The 18,288-nt window shown below is 37.5% G+C and overlaps 1 protein-coding gene across 1 annotated transcript in view; it reads right to left on the minus strand.

Moving 5' to 3' along the window:
* C28H8orf34 (chromosome 28 C8orf34 homolog) overlaps window positions 1-18,288 on the minus strand; it is a 382,999-nt gene that overhangs the window by 123,740 nt on the left and 240,971 nt on the right. The window contains 1 exon segment of the mRNA XM_072803810.1: window positions 10,906-11,041. Within this exon segment, the coding sequence (XP_072659911.1) occupies window positions 10,906-11,041 (136 nt within the window).

Here is an 18,288-nt window from a genome sequence, read left to right on the forward strand (position 1 = left end):
AGCATGATAAAAGCCTTAAAAAGGAAAAGCAAGTTAAGCAGATTATGGTAGATCTTGAACCAACCATGCTGGGGGAGATGAAGAGGTGTGAGATATGAGGTGACTTCTGATCAATGTGGTTGATTAATCCCAATGCCAGTGACAGTCAATCACAAAGCCTGTTCTGGAAAGACATGGCAAACTCTTTCATTTCTTTCATACTGCTGAAAGAGAAAGTAATCTTTCACTCTATTAGCTGTCAGTTCTGTTGCTGAGAGAGATTTTGACCACATATGTCCAATAGGGATCTCAATTTTAACATGTGCAAAATTCTTAATTCTCCATCAGCCTACACAAGCTCCTCCCATCTTCTCTATCTCACCAATGGAACACCATACTTCAGTTACTCTGGCAAATATTTGGAATCAATGTGATTCTTCCCTTTATCTCATATGTACCACTTAATTCCAACAACAAATCATGTCGGATCTATCTTCAAAAGACTTCTAAGTCTGACAATTTCTCACCATCTCTACAGCTAGCACCCGAACACTAGGAAATTTAGACATATGCCTTGCTGTTCTCTCAAGATCTTCACATGAGAAGCTGGGTGAGTATATCATCTCAGTTATTCCTGCCTACAGATCTTGATGAAATGACATAAGCCATATTTCTAGATAATGAGTCCATGGTCCTTTTTCTTTCTTTTATTTTTTTTGTCTTACAAGAAATGGGTCATACTCTGGGTAGGATTTGGGCAATGCACACCCTAGGAATAGAATAGGCAGCCTATAGGACATGGACAAGTTCTTATTTTCATCTTTTCTTACTTATTTTCTTCCACTTCCAGGGAGGGTTTGCTATGATTCATACTGGGGCAGTTTTCAGATCAAAACACATTGTGGTTTCAGATGGAAATCATAAACTGAATCTGTGTGCCTCTTGGTCTATTACCTGTGTTATTCCTCTCCCCAGGGAAAATCAAGCAAACAAAAACAGAAATTTACTATTCTTGTCCATAGGCTACTCAGGTTTCTAGACATATTCCTCAATTCTAGGGTCAGGAGGGTATCCTAGGCCTTTTCCTTTATTTGTCCTTAATTTATTGTCTTTCCTTGGTTTAATCCAGGACCAAGATGCCCTGAAATATCCAACTTCTATCTCGGATAGAATCATGCTATCTGTAAAACTGTAAAAAGAAAATCAAAGCTCTTTAATTGTCCTTCTCACTAATACCCAGTAGAGGTTGATGAAACTCATTGAAGACTTCAAGGGAGGGGGCCCCTGGGTAGCTCAGTCAGTTGAAGGACTGCCTTCAGCTCAGGTCATGATCCTAGGGTCATGGGATCAAGCCCTGGGTCAGGCTCCCTGCTCTGTGGTGAGCATGCTTTGACTCTCCTCCCTGCTCTCTCTCTCTCTCTTGCTATCTCGGTCTCTCTCTCAAATAAATAAATAAAATCTTAAAGAAAAAAAAAAATAAAAGGACTTCAAAGAGGAAGAAACAGAAAACTTGGGGAAGAATCCTTCTCAGGAAACTCTAAAATGCCCCTAAGAGTAAACAAAGTCTGATCCTTGTGTTATAAATTAATTATAATGCTATTCTGTTAAAAACAATTACAGACATCTGAGTGTCTCCGGTATTATCTGTTTGAAAAAGTGCCCTCACAACAAACAAAATCTAAAAGGTAATAACCATAAAATCTGATAAGTGAATTTAAACAGTGCTTTTGAATACAGTATGTTGATTTTGGGGGCCACAGGCTGGATATCTGTCATATCTGTAAATAAAAATGATGTTAATTTTTCCAAAAATTTTTAGTAACTGAGTCTAAAATATAATAACCAATTACAATCTTTTCTAATACAGGTTTACTAATAAAAATTTTCTGGGGGGAGGATAACATTTTTCAAAATTGGGGTCCCAAAGATACAGATGCAGTGAAACGCTGGGACACCTGCACCCCGATGTTTATAGCAGCAATGTCCACAATAGCCAAACTGCGGAAGGAGCCTCGGTGTCCATAGAAAGATGAATGGACAAAGAAGCTGTGGTCTACGTATACAATGGAATATTCCTCAGCCATTAAAAACAACAAATACCTACCATTTGCTTCAACGTGGATGGAACTGGAGGGTGTTATGCTGAGTGGAATAAGTCAATCGGAGAAGGACAAACATTATATGGTCTCATTCATTTGGGGAATATAAAAAATAGTGAAAGGGAATAAAGGGGAAAGGGAAAAAATGAGTGGGAAATATCAGAGAGGGAGACAGAGCATGAGAGACTCTTAACTCTGGGAAACGAACTAGGGGTGACAGGCACTGAGGGGGGCACTTGATGGGATGAGCACTGGGTGTTATTCTATATGTTGGCAAATTGAACACCAATAAAAAATTTATTAAAAAAACAAACAAAAAAAAACAAAATTGGGGTTCCCTTTCATCAAAATTGATAGCAAATTTTCATCTGCGAATGATGATCCTGTAATGAGATCTTAGATATTTCACCCTTAAAAATGTTCTTTCACATAGATAGGTACTACCAAATACTAATATTAATTCACATACATATAAAACACAAGCATATCAAACAGCTTAACATGATGTAATTCAAATTACATTAATTGTCATCAAAATGACTTTATACCATATAAGGTTGTCATATAAGCACTGTTTTATCTTGTAATAAGGAAATGTTATCAAGTATGAAGAAAAGCTAATTTCCAAAGCTATTCAGTGTTCAGTAATAGCACATGAGGGTGATTTTTCTCTTTCAGGAAACTTTTAATCTCAGCCCTTAGCTCAAAAAACTGCAAGAAAACACCACTAACAAGGCATCAAACTGATGTGCGGTAGGGTGAGTCAGAATATTCAGCTTTGGTTTTTGACAAAAATTCATGGACGTGAGGATGGCTCAGGCCACAACAGCCAGTGAAAATTCATCAATGATGCTACTAGTTCAATAACACAATAACACACGAGAGATTCAAATATTTTCCACAAAGTACCTGTAGCTGTTTCAAGCAGACTATTCGTAGAGGCTAATTCTTCAGCCACTTTAAACCTGGTGTTGACTCCATGAATAAACAACTGAACACCAACTGTGGCATCTGTAAACCCATCGAGTGCTGGGGAAACCAAGGGAAATCATTTAAATTCTTATATAATTGGCTGTTGGTGTTTCTCCCAATGACCTCGACATTTTGAGGAACTGTTCTTGCCAGAAGGCTCACAGTCTCAAATTTTTTTTTTTCCGGACACACTTCTTCAGAGACAATGCTATGGAATTTTTAAGTCACTAGAATCCTTTCCAGCTTCTCTCATCAGCTCTTGATGCTGTTGTCAAATTGTACACACGTCAGGCATCAGGATGTCGAGAGTGGAAAGAAGTAGGTCTGCAACTGTGTTTTGCTTTTGTGCACTTACCTGGGGTGCTATCACCAGAGAAGGAGCTGCTTTATAGAGAGTGCCCAATATAGCTTTCTCGAAGTTACTCTCACAGTTGGCCAGCTGCCCTCAGCAATAAGTCATGGCCTTTGTAGGTGTATAGAAAGCAGCCATCACAGCAGATGCATGTGGATTCAGTAGCTAACACAGGTGGAGTTGTGCAGTTTCTCTGGCTGGGCCTGTAGCACCTAGGCAGCAGTGCTTAAGGGGTTCTAGGAAGCTGGGAGACACTGGGCACGGACCCTTTGACGTGGTCCAATGTGAGTTAAATTTTCCAAACCAAAAATTATATTTTCCCCTTAGCAGTTTTAAGCACCAAAAGAACAATTTAACTTTAGTTTAACAAGAAAAAAGTCACAGGCAAAGAATGAAAAAGTGGTCTGGGTCGAAGGCTTTGTGGTCAAACCTGCCGAAAGCCCAAATTCTAGAAGTTAGGAGTACAATGAATACCTTTCTCCTTCATATCAGTTAAACACTGATTTTAAAATCTTATATTGCTGCTGTTGTGGAGTTCTTTTTCCTCCCTCTCTCCAGTCAAAATCAAGGAATTTATATTAAATGCCTTTTAATTTGCAATAGGAAAAAAAATATTTTGTAATGAAATTGGGTGATTTATCACTTTACTTTCATTTTAAGAAAACTATGTGTTTTACTGTGTAGTCACTGGTATAGTCATAGCTAAATGTAATACTGGGAATTTGGGGAATTTCATTTGATTTCATGTGGATTTTGATTTCTGCATTAATATTACATAAAGCTGAAGCTACATATAGATATGATATAAAATATGAGATTTCAATTTTTATGAACAATCTTTAACTTTAAACAAGTGATAGAAGTCCCATTTTTGTCCTTACTCATTTTTCAATGTCACCTCTGCTCACCTTTCCTTCCACTGAGAACTTGCTGAATTTTTTTTTTTTAAGATTTTATTTATTTATTCATGATAGACAGAGAGAGAGAGAGAGAGGCAGAGACACAGGCAGAGGGAGAAGAAGGCCCCATGCAGGGAGCCCAATGTGGGACTTGATCCCGTGACTCCAGGATCGCACCCTGGGCCAAAGGCAGGTGCTAAACCGCTGAGCCACCCAGGGATCCCCAAACTTGCTGAATTTAAGCCTTCTAAAAACAGGTAAGGAAAAAAAGAAAAAGTGCCTAGGAAAGTGAAAGTGAATATAATGTATGATTAATTATGCAGATTTCCTCAGGTCAGCTAGGAAATCCTAATATAGATAGTTTGAGATTAGTTCACACTTCCAAGATTTCTCATTCACCTTTACCACAGCATGTCTCCTGCTTTATGTATCAAGTCAACACACAAACAAATTCAGTATTTTAATGTCATGATGTTTAGGAAAAATGATGAACAAGTTTTGATACCATGTCATGAAGCAAATCAGTTAAAAATCAGCAGACTATTTGGAAACAAATTTTCCCTAGCATTCTCATGCTATAGTTTCTGAGCCAAGGTCACTGTATGTTCACTATAATCCAATTTCTTTTAAAATGGCTTTCACTTCTTTTTGTGTGTGCACTATTGATGTTAAGCATGAATGAATGCAAACACTTGCACCATCAAAAACAAATAGCATTTTACCACCCAGAATGCCCTGGCAGGAGTCCAAGAAAACAAGATTTAACTCCTCAGAATGGCAGTAGGTAGACAGAATTAATGGGTGGTCTTTCCAGAAAAATGGCTTATAAACGTCACTGAAATAGTAATTCGGTGCCTTGGTATCCACATTTGCCTCCTGGCTATTGGTATCTTAACTGTTATCTTACCGCAAAAAGTTAGGACATTTGATAAAAATACATAATTTGAAACTCAGAATTTTACAAACCACTGTTTTTTAAAACCACAGAAATGTTGCTGATAATTACAATTTGCATTACTGACCTACTGACACTACTTTTTAGTTGATACTACTTAGTGTGATTCCCAGGCAACAAATGTAACTTGTTTTGCCCATACATTCAAGGATTTGTTAGCTATATTGGTGGAATCTTCTAAAAGTCAAACTGAGATACTCAATGAATATATTAAAAATCTACTTTGTAATGAGTAAAATCACCAGTTATAAGGACACTGCTACATCCTACACAGAAAATTCTTATTTACTTAACATTGCTGTTTTATAATAGCTTTTTTACTTTGTAATCTGAGGGGGAAAATGAGATGTTCTGGGTTAGAATCTTAATATATCTTGGTTGGTCAGGTATCTACTAGCCAAGATTTTCCCACTTGCCAGGTGATATCATCTCTGATTAAATCACACAAACTGCAACAATGCCCACATCAGACTAAGGCCATCAAGAGCTATAGGAGTAACACTCTCCTGGAATAGTTTTCCAGCTTGAAAACGCAAGCTTTCTTTCCGTTGTACTTTCCCAACCATACGTGAAGTATTTATGGAAAAAAAAAATTCTGTAATCTTCTTATTTCTTGTAACCAGGCTAATCAATAAACTTTGACATTCTTGATATTTTAGTCACCTTGTCCCACATAAAACTTTACAGAGCAATTTAATGCGGGCTGAATTCCTCTTTTCCTGATGTCTTGGAAAGTGGAAGTCTCACCAGTGGTCTCCTGTATCTTATATCCCTCAATCATCCCAGTAGAACCCATCAGTCTCATTACAGATTATGTCTTCCCGTCAGGTTCCAAATGAAGAGGGCTCTGTGGCCTTTGACTGAATGCCCTCAACTTTATAAAAGCAATAATGTTCTAGACATATCATATGCAAACTCATTTCTACATACTGTGACTCCGTAAGTAGTGCATAAGTGGTGCAATATCTGAAAAAAAGATTGAGAAAAATAGCAATCTATAGAGTAGACTCTACCTCTTAACATTAACTTGCTCACTGATGGGTTCTTTGCAGAAACTCTGAATATCACTTAAGTTTCATTGATCTTCACTGAGCTTGTCTACAATATCTTGCAGCTGCAGTATTATTTCAAGATCACAACAAAACCATAATCTCACCTATGCATTTTACCTCTCCAGTTCTAAGGGAGAAAAAAAAAATAGATTTCTTGACCTTAAAGCTTGAAGGAACAACAAACAAATAAACAGCAAAAATATTTCCAATTTAGACCATTTTATTAAATACATAAATCCTGGAAGATGGACATACTTTTTTTTTTTTCTCCCTAGTTAAAAGCCTAAGGCAGGAGAAAATTCCAGAATGTCAGAAAAATGAGGCTCTTTTTTCTTCAATACCTGAGCACTTTAATGCAGCCCTCTCAAAAAATGAGGAAAAAACTCAAAGCATTTTAAACTGCTTAAGTATTTACATGGTAATTATCCCAGTGAGTGAGAGAAAAAGAGGAAATCCCTGTTCCTTGACAGCCTTGCACTGTGAACAATTTGCTAGCTGCCTTTGCATACATTATTCTGTCCAGACCTCTCAATTGTCTTTAGAGGTTATCTCCAGGATTGCAAGATGCAGTATCAGATTTTCTGAATATTTGCATAATTTTTCCCAAATGATACATTAGGTAATTTAGGGCACATAAAAATCCCTTTGCCAGACTTCGAAGGAAGCTGTCTTTCTATTTACTTTTGCTGTAAAGCACTGAAAAGTGTTGATATTTATGTCCTACAACTGAACATTAATTATCCAAAAGTTTCTTATCCATCAGCACCACAGTGTCTCCAATCCAGTGAGATTTAGAATTAAGTTCTGATCCTAAAAGGCCCCAAATCTAATGTCTAGTCTTCCTATATAAAACCCACATTATCTCTTATTATCTTCCAGGCTGGGTACCAGTGCCCACTCAAGAAGAGCAGTGACAATGGGTATAGTTCTTTAAATGGAGCAACCATGTTCTCCATGCTGGTCTAGTCTGCAGCTTACTGACTGACTCACTCTCTCTGAGTTCTGAGGGATCACCTGGTCACTCTAAAACTACCACCTGCCTACCATAAACTCCTGTGCAGTCAGGTACCCTGAGACAGTATTATCTGCCTTTTCTGGGCACCAAAATCTTCACCCAGTGGCCTGTTGAGGTACCTCAGCCTGCATTCCTCCAGTCCTGATTCATTGCTTATCATCGAAATTTCTACAAATCAGAGGTTACAAAGGCCTACAGACTTTACACAGGTACTATAAGTGAGTGAAGCTGGATAGACAATGTGAGGTGAACTGGAGCATAGCTGCAGGGTCTAAGGGCCTAGGGGGAAAGCTGCTACTGGGTAATCATCTGAGAATGTGGGCCCCAGTGTTATCACCTGTAGGGATTTTTCTTAAATATTTTATTTATTTATTTATGAGAGACACACAGAGAGAGGGGTGGGGGCAGAGAGAGAAGCAGGCTCTATGCAGGGAGCCCGATGTGGGACTCGATCCCGGGTCTCCAGGATCACGCCCTGGGCCAAAGGCAGGTGCTCAACCACTGAGCCACCCAGGGATCCCCATCCTGTAGGGATTTTTTTTTTTTTTTCCCTGTAGGGATTTTTAAGATGAGACAGAAGTCCCAATATTTTATGTAAAATTAGTAACTAGTCCAGTGGTATTTTTAAATGTTAGGAAGACACAAAACAACTGGACATTGCCCACAGTCCTCCAGTTTATGACTTCTGCCCCAGCCGTGACTTAAAAAGTAAAATTCTCATTCTTACAGTCTTTTTTTTTTTTAATTCTCAGTCTTAAAAGTCAATCTTGCAACTAGGAGAAGTGAACTGACAATATAAATTGATGTCTGAAAATTAATTATGGAAACCTCTGATTAGCACATCACTGTATTACCAAAGTAGTTCACTCTAATTAGTATTGGGAGATAGTCCTCTATGAGTCTCTCAGGTTCCTACATATCTGGTGAGCAAAGCCACTTGACAGCCTCAGTTTCAGACACTCTGTTCAGGGATGTCTGTATTGCAAACAGCCTTGGAAGAGACATATGGAGGCTCCCAGTAGAGCAATGCTAACATCCCATTATAAAACACTGTTTTCCTAAACTCAGTGTTCCTCTCTAATACGATAACCTCCTATCCTATTTGTGTCATTGTCTGAAAATTTGTGGATTGGGAGATCAGTGGAGATGATAACACTCTGGCAATTGTTGTGAGTGCCAAGTCCTTGGTCTCTGACAGCTATCTTCTGCCCACATTGATAAAACAGTGGCCAACTAACACATCAGATTGCAGATAAGGTAAAATCTCAGGTTCTCTAAAGTTCTTAACTCATACTAGTTCCACTCTGAATTCTGACTATGGTAGCCCCCTAAAATCCACAGCCTAGTATTTTCGTCCAAACTATTTACCACATTTCCCTGAATCAATACATCCCTATCTTGCTTTTGGAAGTACAAGCTTGCCTATACTCCATCAAAAGTCAGGAGCTCCCATTATTTGAAACACCCCAAATCTCTTCCTATCTCATTGTTTCTAACCATTTGAGGCTTCCGTCTTTACCTTCAGACAACAACTTAGCAATAAAATAAAATGACAAAGCGGTCAGTCCAGCTATACTACCTGGGTTTGAAAATGTGTCTTGCCTCCTACTTGCTGTGTTACTTTGGACAAGTAATTTAACCAACTCCTGACTCAGCTTCCTTATCTACGAAATGAGGATAACAACTGTAATTAACTTCGTTACTTGAGAGTTAAATAAATTTATGTATTTAATGTGCTTAGAATGGTACGTGCTATGTAGTGAGGAAACAATAAATGTAATCGATTGTTTTTTCAATCAAATACCTCTTCAATAAATTAGTTAAAGGCTCAATCTTAAATACAGGTTATTTGCAATTTACAGTCTAACTCTATTATTGGCAAGCTGAATGGTGGATGATTCAGGGTTAGGTGGGTGCTTGGCCCTTTCTCAATTCAAATCCTCAGCAGCTTGGAAACATACCATTTTCATAGGCTTCCCTTTTTGATAAAATAATCTTTTACAAATGATATGAAGGATCAAATACTAATCCCCCACAAGTCAAACTGTAAATGAACAAATATACTGTTAAAAAGAAACCCCAGGGCCATAATAGAGCCATTTAAGTAGAGACTCTCAGTCAGTAAACCAAGACTTAATACTTAATCGAACTGCAGTTTCAACTCTCCTGGACTGTGTAACCTTTAACCAGTCATCATGGGAATTTCCTGGTCAGCACTAGGAAGTTTACTGAGAGACCCCTTCTGTTCCATCTAGGAGGGCAGCCATGCCTAAAACAATGGATTCTTTGCTAACAACCCTCCTCAATTTTGCCCCCTCCCCTCCCGCCCACCTCCAGTCTCCCTACCTTTAAAAATTTTTCCTTTCCCGTTGCTCAGTGAACTCTTCTGTTCGCTACATGGGAAGCTGCATGATTCAGGAATTATTTGATAAAGCCAATTATATCTCCAAAGTTCACTCGGTTGAATCTTCGTTATTTATACTATAAAAGTTTTTTAAATGCTAAACAACTTTCACATAAATGACCTTGTACACTCAAGATGCCTAAGTACCATCACAAAAATGCTAGAAGTTTTCTTCGAAGCCCTCATCAAAGTCAATTCACCCAAATATAACTGGTCTGAAGCAATGTTTCCATTGATGTTTCCACTGTGCTATGGCATTTCTAATGGTCTCAAATAACATCCCTGCTTTTCGAAGAGGTGTCCTTTCTATTTTTCTAAGCCTGTGGCGATTAAAATAAAAATTTCAAAAGGGTAAAAGAGGAAAAGCTACAAGAATCTGATTTGATTCTCCTACCCTCCCTCCCTCCCTATTTCGAAGCAGCTAATCCCCTCTCAAACAGTACAATAGAACAGCTAGACATAAAGAAAAGGAGATAAAACTGGCCAGCCAGTGCATTGTTCTTGCTAATCTGCACCATTTACATAAGGGTTAGAAGGCTTGTTTTATCATTTAAACAGGCTTAAAAGCCTCTTTGCAAATGAGATTTAGTTCCTACAAAAGAATGATTTCTAGCTATTTGGTGAGTTTCTGCTAGACCAGCACTGGGAGCTGACTTGGCAGTAACTTAAGCTACTTCTTTGGCCACATACAGTATATGCAAAGATTGCTTCCAGCTGCCAAAACTGAAAAGTGTCAAGCTGATTAAATTCTTTCCAGGAGGTGAACAAGATGAGGAGCAGGTTAAGAGGCCAATAATATCAGATCTTAAACGATACCTGGGCAAACGTGCCTTTATGCAGGTGCTTTAAAAGTGGCTTTGAAGCTTTAGAGCCCTTATATTCATTCTTCCTTTGAAAGGGAACAGTAGGGCAGATGGCAAATGAAATTCAGGGACAGAAGACTTAAAATTTCTCACTGTGAAGCGAGGACAAGCTAAAGTCTTTGATTCATTGTTGGTCTGAGTGGCATTCGACACAAGGATAAACTGCACGACTAAGTCCCTTGCCAATGTTAGCACAAAAGATAATTGGGAGGAAATTATATTCTTAACACAGAGGAGTATACCCTTTGCATCAAAATCTTAGATCTTAAAAATGAAGATTATGTTTATATATACTATACCTATGATTTGTTTTACCTGGCACACCTTGAACAGATGTTCAGTGTGACCTTGGCCTGAGGTTCAGCAGGGTGAGTAGCACGACCTTGGTTAAATTTGCTCCCAGAAGGTACAAGGGTAGTTACTCCCTCCATTCTTAAATCATCAAGATCCTCTGTAACAACATAAACAATTGCAGAGAAAACATTAGCCCTAAAAGAATCAAGAAGAAGAGTCTATGTTTTGAGATATCCGCCAGTAGTTAAGTATATTTCCACTTTGCAGAAATACTGCTTCATGTATGAGTTATTTTTCAAATCATTTCTAGATGTAGTTGAAGACATATGAAAAAATTTTCAGGAGAAAAAATGGTGAGAGGCTGAATCCACTTAGACAATGAGCAGGTTATCGTCTATGACTATGGAACATGGATCTGCCACCTTTCTGTAACCGTGCAAAGAAACCACACCAAAATCTCTGCTGCCATTAGCCCCAAATGGTCAGGGTTTGGTCAGCGACTGCCAGCTTCTCTATTTTTGCCTTTGTTTCCAACTCAGAGCCAATCAAAAAAAGACATAATCTTTCAAATGAATTAAAAACCATTTGTTTGTAATTAGCTTGCCTTCATAGCTTCCCCATGCAATAGCCTCTAATAAGGATCTAATAACACATCTGAAGTCTTCTCTGTTTTCACTCTTAATTTTTCCCCTTTTTTTTCAGGTGGAGAGGACAATATACTCGGAAGTCATGACCAAGATTCACTGAAGCCCCCTCCTATTTTTCCCAGGTCCTCAGTCAAGACTTAAAAAGATCTTAGTTTCCCTTGCAATTCGGTCCTGATATAATATGTACATGATCTCCTGCTTTATTCAGAGAACAAGGGCGCTGGTAAAAATGATTCCATTTTTTTGTTCTTAGTCTTAGCAAAAGAGGGACATAAAGTTTAAAAGATAAATTACAATTTTGCCAAAATAAAATCCATTATTTGAGGTTATAACCTATATAAGGAGGGAAATCACTTTTTCCCTGATAAGGCTACAGACTATCCAAACATTTTAGATCACAAAACAATCAAGAGTATTTCTGGTTTAACTGGATATTGTAACCAACAAGTGTCAAATTTTCCTGAGATTGTGATGACTTTTAGTTTAAGTCATAAATAAGATTTCTGTTATCTGAAGAAGACTTCTCAATAGACTCCTTTCACAGGCAATACCAACTAAAATTCTTTTGTCTACTTGCATATGGGCAATCTGGGCAAGCACATCGAGTTTTAACTCAATTTCATGGGAGTCATAAAAACTCACCACATTTACCTGATTGTCAAAGCTTCTTCCCCTTGTTTTTTTTTTTTTTTTAAATTTTTATTTATATATGATAGTCACAGAGAGAGAGAGAGAGAGAGAGAGAGAGGCAGAGACACAGGCAGAGGGAGAAGCAGGCTCCATGCACCGGGAGCCTGACATGGGATTTGATCCTGGGTCTCCAGGATCGCGCCCTGGGCCAAAGGTGAGCGCTAAACTGCTGCGCCACCCAGGGATCCCTCTTCCCCTTGTTTAAGGCAATAACCACCACTTCAAAACTTGGTGCTTTTGCTGAACTAGCTATATAGCCTTCTCTCCTGATCTTATGGTTCTGTGTTCCTCATACAACACAGACATTACTGTTATCTAAGAACACAGCACTTTTCAGCTAGCTAATTAGCCTCTATGAGATAATGTTAGTGACTCGTCCTCATGTTGCTATTTATCCCTGCAACATCTTGATATGTACTCTCTTGCCCTTACCAGAAGAAGCAAACCTTAACGATTTTCTTAGCTCAGTTAGGGAACTTGCTATCTCCCATTAATTTTTTTTGAGGACTCCCACTGAAAGTCTGGCCTAATATTATTTGTTGATAGATCATACATCAAAACTTCAAATTGGAGCAGAATATGCTATTACCTTTTTGTCTTTGGAATATAATCGTCTACGTGAAATAAAATTAGTCTAGATGGCAGAATTATTGGACTTACTTGAGCTTGTCAACTACACAGAACAACACAGAGTAAATATATACACAGGCACACTTTAAAATATATATATAGAAATATACTTAATATATTTCTATATATATATATGAGTTTGGAATGCTTTGGAAACGAAGGGGCCAATCTTGTTGGAACCCCCATCAAAAACGGACAAGATGTTTAAGAGGCTTTTATATGCACTTTTTCTTCAAAAGGACATAGTGATTATAAAAGTTGGGATTCATGAAAAAAGAAATAATATAGGAGCTAAAGAAAATAATCTCTAGCAGATCATTTTGTCAAACAAATAGCATTTAACCAAGATTTTGATCCTATCTAAACTCAAAAAGATAAATCCTTAAAGAATTCAAAGAGACCATTATAAAATACCAACATCTAGTCCCTCATTTTGAAAAAAAATAAGAAGGAAAAAATGTGGTTCTAGCTTCATTTAGATAATCTCTAGTGCTCTCAAGACAGCTGCTTGGTGGCAGTAGATGGTTTTCAATGGATATTAACTAAATTTCTCTGTGAAACTACTCAGTATAGTACAGATAAATTAGTTACTACTTTAAATATACATGGCTGCTTAAACTTTAAAAAGACAGCTGAGGGGGGATCCCTGGGTGGCTTAGCAGTTTGGCGCCTGCCTTTGTCCCAGGGCACGATCCTGGAGTCCGGGAATCGAGTCCCACATCAGGCTCCTGCCATGGAGCCTGCTTCTACCTTTGCCTGTGTCTCTGCCTCTCTCTCTCTCTCTCTCTCTCTGTCTATCATGAATAAATAAATTTAAAAAAAAAACCTTAAAAAAAAAAAAAGATAGCTGAGGTAATTTTTGAATCACCTGGGCCTGTCACCAGAATAATTCTAGAAGAACTGTAAATGTTGGACATGGTCAGAAACCAGAGCTTTGAGGGCCCTTTGAACACCTTCTAAAGGATTTTAGATGGCTTCCACTCTCCATGAGATTTCTGTTTTAGATATTGTATGTCTATATAGTTTCAGGATGGATTGAAACATTTCTTTGTCAAAAAGTACAGTCTTTACAGTTGCTGAAAATCTGCTCAATTTTGTGGTTCTAACTTTGGGAATATCACTTTTATATCAAGTGACCCAGGCACACTCTTCACAAAAATACTATAAAAGAACTTTGGAAGGTATTACCCCTTACTCAGAAACCATATTGGTCTTACCACCTACAAACTTATGAAAAGGTGAAAAGAATCAATGACATCTTTGAAATAAAACTAACAAAACTTTCAGAAATTCTTGAACTCTTTTGACCAAAGGTACTCTTACCCACCCTTAATGCAGTATGGTCTGCTCCCTCAGGGACACGCTGTTTGCTTCCCTGTGAATTGGTAACTGGAAGGCCCAGATATTTAAAGATTTTACCTATGACACTATACTCATGCACAGAGACATCACAAAATATTATAGGTTAAGAGTGCATTCAAATAGTCATCTTAAACAGCCTCTTCATGATATTCAACTATAAGGTTTCATCTATTGGAAGATATATCGGGGAAAAACTGCTCTTGAACCTCATTGGAAGGGATTCGATCATATATTGTTAACAACAGATACAGAAGTAAAATTCCCTGGAGTAAGCCCTTAGGTTCATTCACATTTCACAACTGAAGAAGCAATCCAGAATCAACAAAATTGGAAGACTAACCTAATAGGGGACCTCAGCCAAAGATTCTCAAGGATTCTCTAGAAGCAGTTGATCTTCACAGTAGACAGATGACCCAAGATTCCACTTTAGAATAATCCACTCACATGGTAGAGAGCTTCTGCACAAGATGCTGGATCAAAACCTCTGCCTAATTCCTATTTTGTTTTTTATCTGCTGCTTATAATCATTCTTCATTTTCTAGAGACCCCTGGTTATTGCACATGCATAATGGCCCTTTTTCTTTTATTCCTCTCTTACTAAAATTAGATCAGAGCTTAATCATTATAGCATCAATCTCAGATTATCCCAACAATAACCTTTAACCTATTAATTGCTGGATGTGGTCTTCCTCACTAGACCCTAATGATGAAAATCTAAGGGAAATTCCAATCTAGGGGAAATGAGATCAAAGGAAATTATAACCAGTGGTGTTTGCACTTGTACCTACAGGGACAAATGACCTTGAACAGATCAATGTGTGACTTTGCCAGCATCTCTCTCTTACAGAAAAGAAGAAGGACATTCCTAAGATCATGGGCCAATTATTTGCCATCTGGACTAATAGAAATACAAATATGTAAACCAGCCAATGTAAGGCTTTCATTCTAACCTCATGTCATGAATAATTCCTTTCTTCCTGGATATCTGTGAGTTCCTACCAGATACCACTTCCTTTGCAGCCAGGATAGCTAGCTAGTCTTGCTTGTCTATTATTTCATGCACTTTAAGAATAGTATTATAAAATTTCTCTGTACACAGACACTAATTCTATAAATCATTAAGTCTAGAAATTACAATTGAGACCCAAGCTCCAAAATGAGGCTACTCTTGACTATTTAAGCACATTACCTGGAGGTGTCACCAGTTCAATATTTACACAATCAATCAAAGTAGTGTTTCCAATAGTAAGAATTATACAAACAAAAGACTGTAAGGTGTTGTCATTTTAACTTCGGCAGAAGTTATAAAATTATACCACTTATAATCTAGATGGGATATAAATCAGTCTTAATTCCTTGGCAAGAGTAGTAACGGACAATTTAGATTTCTTGTTCACTAGTCATGATAGTATCTATGCTATTGTGAATACTTTTTGCTGCACGTGGCTTAATGAAATAGGTAAGTTAGAAGAGGCTAGATATCATCTAAAGAAAAAAAAAACTATTTGGCTCTGTAAGATTGATCTTTATGACCTGTGGGGATTATTCTCTTGGCCTTGGTTGGACATTCAGGTTCTTGGTTCTAAAGCATCTTAAATGGACATATTTATTCTTGTTTATGTCGCAGTGGTCATGATATCAGTCCATTTAACTTTATCAGCTTAATACTTAATCTTAATACTTAATGCAAGTTTTGAATGATTCTATGCAGCCACTTTCTTTTCAAATGATCACCATGAGGATACAACATCAAAAAGATTCAGAAGATAAAGAAGCCCTTTTGATACAATTGATTATGGGGACAAGTGAACAATCATCAAGACTGAAGGTCTGGATTTTTGGTCAACTTCCTGCAAGGGAGAGAATGTCTAAAAGAGGAGACTTACAGACTGAACATATAAACAGACAGCGGAAAGACCACATAGGACATTACTTAGAACACTACTCACAAACTCTGTTGGAATCATCCAGTGAAGCCTAAGCAGCAGTTAGCCCCAAAACTTTCAGGACTTGGTTAATAAAGGCCAGCTTTTCTCCTTTATCCCCATTTTCAACTCAGAACCAATAAGAGAAAGTCAAATATGCTCCCTAAACCAAGAGCATAAGGCAGTCTGCTCCTAGTTACCTTGTCTCCAGGTTCCCCACACCAACAACTTCCAATCAGAACATACCTCAAACCTTCCTCCCACCTGCTCCCCCTCCTCCAACAAACAGTAGAAGCTCCATGCCAGAATACTCTTCCTACTTGGAAATTCAAAACGCATACTTCATAAGGCCTTTTGAAGACAGCCCATTCACCCCGTCCTCATCTGAGTATCATTTTCTTTTCTCTATTTCAGAGTAACTATCACAATGTGGGAGAAAAAGAGAACCCTAGAGTATGAAGCCTGCTAGAATGTACTTTCTGGTTCATTGGAGACTTCAGGATGCTGTAAGCTAAGACAACCTCAGCATCTGTGGTGGCTGTGGATAGTCCAGCACAGCTGTGATGGTGGTAGTGCAACTGGCTTTTGAAATCTTGGGAGAAGGCTTACTCTGAGAAATACTCATCCTTTCATTCCTTACCAATATCAGTTCTGCTGCAGAAAGTCAATAAGCTCCTAAAAACTAGTACTTGCCAAGCTCTAAAGAGTGATACAGCTATGAAGAATCCTACATCCTGTTTAGTCACAGAAGGATACTAATAATCTATGTTTAGTTTGCAAAGGAAAAAAGAACAACCCACAAATCTAGGTCTCCATAGCTCCATTTCCTTAACAACTTTATTATATGGAGCAGGTGTCTAGGATTAAATAATCAAAAGAAGGAAACAGAAATGCCTAAACTTTAAAAATTTTGGAAAGTTTACACAAATTGAAAGAGACAAAGAAAAACAAATTAAAGAATTTGAGGAAGTTCCTGTCCAGGAATTTTCAAAGCTGAATAAGTTAAGGGAAGAAAGGCTGAGCACATTTTCTAAATATAGAAAACTTTGAATCTGAGAACATCAATGGTATCAAAGTTTCCTTCTTTTCTACCTTCCCTTTTTCCTCTCTCCCTCCCTTACTTCTTTCCTCCCTCCCTCTTTCCCTTTTGTTTGTCCTTCCCTCCTTTCTTCCTTCCTTCTTTTCTTCCTTCTTTTTTTTTTTTTCCCCTTTGGGCCTTTTTTAAAAATTAAATATTCTCCAAGATAGTTCCCCATCATACACAGCACAGTGGTGTAGATAAAGTCGATATAACACATACCATCTTTGGTGGTAAACAGATACAAATTCAGTCTGTTAAGGAAAGATACTAGCCAACTAGAAATTTCTTTAAAGCAATCAGGAATACATTTTTCTCCAGGGAATCTCATGATTCTTAAGACAACAGTGCTAGAGAAAGATTATGTAAAAATAATCTGATTGGAAATTTTAAAAAATATTCTTTATTTTGATACTTCAAAATCAAAATATTTAGTGAATGTTAATGTCTACTTAAGAAAGTAGGTAACTATAATATAATGTGATTTGAAACAGAAACAAAACAGATACAAATGTTTTAAATGTTATGGAAAACAAGAAAGTAATGAATTAAGGTTAAAAAAAAAAAAAAAAAGACAAAACTGCCAGATACTGTCTATTAGCACTTGGCACCATTCTATTTTAATTATGTAGAATATTTTCAGTTTTCCAACTGAAATCTGAATGATAAAGGAATTATCAGAAATCTGAATATGTTAAATAAGATGTGAGTAAACGAATATAGGCCAGAACAGGTGGTAAAGGAAGGAGGTTTTTGAGGGATGGAAGAACATGAAAACGTGCATAGATTTAAAAGTACATAGTATTTTGGGGAATGTTATGTAGCTATTTGTCTATAACCTGAGATGCTTAGTCTCAGATAATGAAGGGAGTTAAAGTGATCAAATCTGTGTTTTAAAAAGAGAACTGTAGGTATATTTATTAAAATAATTCTCTAAAGCTATGCAAAATTTTTAGAAATATTCTTTCTTTTTTAATTTAATTTATTTATTCATGAGAGACACAGAGAGAGAGGCAGAGACATAGGCGGAGGGAGAAGCAGGCTCCATGCAGGGAGCCCAATGTGGGATTTA

The sequence above is a fragment of the Canis lupus genome, chromosome 28, assembly GCF_048164855.1.
Source record: "Canis lupus baileyi chromosome 28, mCanLup2.hap1, whole genome shotgun sequence".
Classification (NCBI taxonomy): domain Eukaryota; kingdom Metazoa; phylum Chordata; class Mammalia; order Carnivora; family Canidae; genus Canis; species Canis lupus.